This window comes from Terrapene carolina, unplaced genomic scaffold (genome assembly GCF_002925995.2).
Source record: "Terrapene carolina triunguis isolate 2854851 unplaced genomic scaffold, T_m_triunguis-2.0 Scaffold168, whole genome shotgun sequence".
NCBI classification, from domain to species: Eukaryota; Metazoa; Chordata; order Testudines; family Emydidae; genus Terrapene; species Terrapene triunguis.
The window spans coordinates 137,079-142,503 of NW_020664519.1; the positions used below are offsets into that span (position 1 = coordinate 137,079).

The 5,425-nt window shown below is 68.4% G+C and overlaps 1 protein-coding gene across 2 annotated transcripts in view; it reads left to right on the forward strand.

Moving 5' to 3' along the window:
- Positions 1–85: 85 nt before the first annotated feature.
- The window catches only part of LOC112115752 (rho family-interacting cell polarization regulator 1-like), a 10,629-nt gene continuing 5,289 nt past the window's right edge, over positions 86–5,425 (forward strand). For both annotated transcript variants that reach the window (XM_029912033.1, XM_026653894.2), the window contains exons 1-4: positions 86–232; positions 857–986; positions 3,106–3,918; positions 4,415–4,554. In XM_029912033.1, the coding sequence (XP_029767893.1) occupies positions 3,109–3,918; positions 4,415–4,554 (950 nt within the window). In that variant the 5' untranslated portion in view covers positions 86–232; positions 857–986; positions 3,106–3,108. The remainder of the gene's footprint in view (positions 233–856; positions 987–3,105; positions 3,919–4,414; positions 4,555–5,425) is intronic.

The window sequence follows — 5,425 nt, forward strand, 5'->3', positions numbered from 1 at the left end:
CCTGCAGCCCCAGCTCACAGGCGGCTGCCCGACATGCCCCCTGTCACGGGCGCTGGCCTCAGCCCCTCCCTCTCCCCTGCCAGGTGACGGAGCTCAAGAGCCTGGCCAACCATGTGGTGGTGGGCAACGTCTCGTGCGAAACCAAGGACCTGTTTGCGGCGCTGCCGCAGGTGGTAGCTGTCGACATCAACGACCTGGGCACCATCAAGCTCAGCCTGGAGGTGAACTGGAAGTGAGTGGCCTAGGGGAGCGCGGCCGGGAGGGCTAGCTGGGCTAGTGTGGCCCTGTCTGCCCTGGGGCTTGTCGGCCCTGCTGGGGGCAGCCTGCCCAGCCCGGCGCTGGGTGCCGGTGGCTGGCTCTGAAGGATGCTGGGGGCTGGTCTGTGGTGCTCGCTCTCCCGATGGCACTGCCCAGTGGTGGGGTCCTGGATCCCGATTGGGCAGGCAGGCCCCCACCTGGGCAGTTGGCCCATGGCCCCTCCGGCAGGTCCTGGTTCCATCGGCAACCCCGGGGGCTCATGGCAGCTGCACCCCTCCTGTGCTCTCCAGCATTGTGGCTAATGCTGCAGGGTGCGGGCAGCCTGCCCAGCCTCCCTCCCTCTGTGCCCTCTCCTGGGCTTCCCGCCCGCTCCCCTTCCCTGCTTGCTGTCGCTTTCCGCAGCTCGGTGCCCGCGCCAGGGTCAGAGCTCAGCGCTGCTACCAGCCCCTGCCTCTCCCTCGTGCTGCCCCTGCCCCATGGCACCAGCGCTGCGCGTGGCAGGAGGATTGGGAGCCCAGCTCCAATCCTGAGCCCAGGGGCCTCCCGCCTGCAGTGCCAGAGCCCCCCGCTCCTCTCACCTCTGTGCTCTCGCCCCCAGCCCCTTCGACAAGGACGATCAGCCCTCAGCTGCCAGCACGGTCAACAAAGCATCCACTGTCAACAAACGATTCTCCACCTACAACCAGAGCCCGCCCGACACGCCCTCCCTGCGGGAGCAGGCCTTCTATGTGAGTGCGCCTGGCCCCGGGATGGGGCGTGCCCTGCGCGGGAGCTGGGGACCGAGAGCGCTCCGGGAGGGGCCCCTGCCTTCTCTGAGCCGCCAGCAGGGTCCCGCTGGGCCTGTGTGCTCCCAGCGCCGTGGTGTGTCCGTGTGGGAGCGCAGGGCTCCCCTGTGCTCTGCGTGGGTCGCCTGTGGCCCACGCCCAGGTCAGCTCCAAGGGGACATGGTCCTCTGGGCTGCTGCTTCATTGATTTGCAGATGTCCTGCTAGGGCCCCCTCCCCCCCGTGCCAGAGCCGCTGCGCCCTGAGGATGGCAGATGGAGTAGCCAGGCAGCCCCAGCAGCCGGCTGAATGCCCCCGAGATCCCTTCCCCCCTGCTGACGGCTCCCTCTTCTCTCTGCCCAAAAGCCCGGAGTGGGCGGCCTCCGAGAAACCCGGGGGGGCCTGGCTGGACATCGTCCGTGAGACGCTGCTTGAGAAGCTGTCTCGGAGCTGCTCCTGCAGCGAGGGCTCCTCAGTCCAGCTCGGGAGATGCCCGCAGCGGGGCCGTGTAAGTTCGCTGGCTGGGGCCAGCCTGTAGCTTAGCCTGGGTGGTCTAGTCGCCCCAGATAGCACTACCTGCTCACTAGCCCATCCATAGGGCCTGGCTTTGGGAACCTGTCGGACAGGAATTCCCAGCCCCCGAACTGCTCCCTCGCCGAGCAGCTGGGGCGTCTGCTGTCTCTGAGCTGGCAGCCGCCCGTAGGCTCCAGGCTGGGCAGGGATCCGAGTGTGAGGGGAACCCCTCAGGCCCATGCCAGCCTCTCCCTGCATGGACAAGCCTTACTCTGAGGCTGCCCCGGCTGCCCCATGCCAAAGGTGGTGCTGTAGCTGCTTGCCATAGCTATAGACCCTGCCCCCTTGCCCTTTCCAGCCCAGTCCGTGCCCACAGTGAGACGCGCCTCCAGCCCCACTGTTCCTTGCCCCATCTCGTACTGCTCATGCTAGCCCCGCCAACGGGACCCGTTGCTCACACCTGGGGTGGCTCTGGGGCTGCCCGCTGTGGGGGTTAGGGGCTGGAGGAAGGGCACAGAGCAGGGGCTGGCAGCCAGGACTCCTGGGTTCTATCGCCGGCTCTGAGTGGGGTGGAGCAGTTACAGCAGGGAATACCCTGGAGGTGAACCCAGCCCTGCTTTGATGGGACGTCCCCTTCCCAATACCCCCCTCGCCCTCTGCAGCTGGGCCCTGTGCCGGGGGAATGTGGGCACTCACACGGCATGGGGCGGTGCGCGGAGTATGTGTGTGTCTGCACAAAGCTCTCGTGTCCCGTCATGGCTGTGGGGCAGCTCCGGGGGGTGGGGGAGTGGGGCTGGCGCAGGCTGGGCACCAGAGTATGCATTGCGTTGACCAGCCCGGCTTGCAGCGTGGTGCTGAAATGCCTGGGGCTGTGCCGGCCAGTGCCGGGCGGAAGCTACGCACCTGGCCAGCCCCTTCCTCCCAGGCAGTGTCAGGGCCCAGCCGACGTGACGGGGACCCTGGCCCCGAGGCTGGAGCAATGGCCCGCGGATGGGACCCTGCCAGTGGGATGCTCCCCCCACCGGGGAGGGTTTGGTTTCCCAAGCCTGAAGGGGGCTGAGCTCTTGGCTCCCGCAGCCCTGCCCAGGGGGGAGCTGGCTGGGATGCTGGGGGTGACATGGAGTTGGGCTGGGCTGGTGTCCTCACAGTGACTCTGCCCTGCCCCCAGGGAGCTGGCAGACCCTGGGACTCAGCAGGTTGGGGGCAGACGGGGGGGATAGGGGAGCTGCTGAGTGGGAAGTGGGAGGCTGCTGGGACCCAAGTGAGCCAGTGTTGAAACCCTGGCAGCGGTGGAGGGCGGGGGGCTGGAGAAAGCTGTGAGGGGAGGGTGTGGCCAGGGCTGGGTGGGGAGTTGGCAGGGTGGGTGGGTGTGGCTGCTGGGTGCGTGGGGAGGGCGTGGCCAGGGGCTGGGTGGGTGTGGCTGCTGGCTGTGAGGGGAGGGCGTGGCCAGGGCTTGGTGGGGCATTGGCAGGGTGGGTGGGAGTGGCTGGCGGCTGCGGGGGTGATCGCTGGCAGCGGGGCGGGGCGTGGCCGGCGGCGAGGGGCCGTGCTGACGTGCCATCTCTCTCTAGAACATGCTGCGGCGGCAGGAGGAGCTGGAGAACGGCACGGCCTGGTCCATCTCCTCGGAGTCGTCGGATGATTCCTCCAGCCCCCAGCTGTCGGGCAGCGCCCGCCACGCCTCCCACAAGCCCATCGTACAGCCCGAGGTGCAGGCCTCCGCCCCTGCCATAGAGATCGCCTTCTCCCAGCAAGAGGAGGCGGGCGCCGCAGCCGAGCCCCCCAGCCGGCAGGAGGAGCCAGGGGGCCCGAGGAAGGAGGTGGTGGTCAATGGGCACGTGCCCTACTCCCGGACTCTGAGCCACATCAGCGAGAGCAGCCTGGACGCGGCAGTGGATTGCAGGGAGGGCTCCAGCGCCCATGGTGGGGAGTCTTCACCAGACCCCCAGGACCCCAGCACCGGGGAGCTGCCTCCCCTGGAAACAGACGCTCTCCCCGAGGCCTCGAACTCACTGGTGCTCTGGGCTGGGCCGGACAAGGGCCCGGAGGCTGAGCCCTGTGGGGCCATGTCTCAGGCCGAGGCCTGTGAGCCTGTGGTGGGGCGGGCTGAGGCCGCTGTGTGCCAAGCTCTGGGGCCGCAGGGGCATGAGGTCTCCCCGGGCCGGCCAGTGGTGCTGCAGCCAGTCTCAGAGGAGAGGGGGAGGCCGGCCCCTGCCTCGCTCCCGCCCCCCAGCCCAGCAGAGGTGCCAAGGCCCAAGCCTGTGGACTGCGGCCTGGAGGAGGCCATTGGCTCGCTGGGCTCGGCCCTGGACGACTACCGGGGGCAGTTTCCCGAGCTGCAGCCGCTGGAGCGGGAGCTGAAACGCCTAGAGGAGATCCTCATGGTAAGGGGGCAGTGGTGGGGCCTCGAGGATGGTGCCAGCCCTACGGCAGCCATGCGGGTCGGTGCCCAGCTCCTCCCCTTCCCATGTGGGGCAGCGAATGTCCTTGGGCTGGGGACGCTGGTTCCTGGGCTCTATTGTCACGGTCCCCCTGCCCTGTGCCCCTTGTGTCTGGTCAGATGGGGGGTGGAAGGGGTTACATCGTGGAGAGCGGGGTTTGGGGAGCAGGGCCCAGCAACCGTGGCCGGGTCCCAGGGCAGCTGGGGCAGACCCTGGGGTGACGGGCAGCTGATGCGGCTTGGCAGGGACTGTGGCGTCTAGAACCAGCTGCCCCTGCTGCAGTGTGCCCACAGCCCGTCTTCCCGCCGTGCGTGGTGGAGCAGCCCAGGCCCGAGAGCCACGGCATGGGTCCCAGCTGGTACAAATGCCGGGCAGCAGCAGCTGGCCAGTGGCCCGGGGACACAGCCTGCCCAGCCCCCACTCCTTACTGTCCCCACAGCACAAGCAGGGCATCTTCCTGAGCCGGGCCTCCAGCATCAGCCTGACGGTGGAGCACGCCCTGGAGAGCTTCAGCTTCCTCAACACCTCGGACATGGACGACTCGGAGGGCTCGGAGGAGGAGGGCAGCCGGAGCGAGCGGTGAGCCGGATGGGGCCCCCCCCAGGGGCGTTGGCCCTGGCTGCCCCAGTTGAGGAGGCCTAGGGTGGGCCAGCAGAACGTCGCTGTGGATGGGTTCTGGTCCCAGGCGCTGACCCAGGGTGCCTGGCCTGGCCACGTCCCTGCATGGGGGTGACCCAGGCCCCCCCAATAGGAGCTGGGCCACGTGCAGAGCTGGTCGTTGAGCTCAGGGAGTCAGACTGAGGGGCCAGGTTCGATCCCCGTCCCGGAGTTTTGCTGTGGCTGCCGTCCCCTTCGATGTGCCCGGGAAGCCCAGAGCCTGCTGGCTATCGCCCCCTGGTGGCCAGGCCTGGCTGTCAGCGGCAGCTCCCAGGGCGCGTGGAGCATGTCATGCCCACCTTGCCTCCTCCGGCCAGTGGGACCCCGGTACTGTGGGGGTGCGGGGAGCCTCGGCATTGCCACCAGGAGCACTGCCGAGCCAGTGCGGGCCCCCTAGTCCCAGCTAGCCATGCTTTGGGCAGGCTGTGCTGCAGCAGCGCCACCTAGTGGTCAGGGTCCTGGAGTGCGGTTCGTATTCACTGCCTCCTCCTCCCCCGCCCCGGCTTTCCAGAGCTGGGGTGCAGAGGGGAGCCTGTGGCCCAGCTGCTGTCCCCTGCGAGACGTGGGGGGCTGACTTCTTGAGGAAAGCAGAAATGGGTCCCAAACCCATCCAACTCCTTGTCCACTCTAAACCACAGGGATCTAGAGATCAGACCCTGGCCCCAGGCTCTCCCCCACTCTGGGTGCTGCTGCACAACACGCTCCTTGGAGGCCTGGGGGACTGTTAGAAGAGGGTGTGAAGCCCAGGACTCCTGGGTTCTGTGCTCGCAGGGCGGCAGCGGGTGCTGGGGGT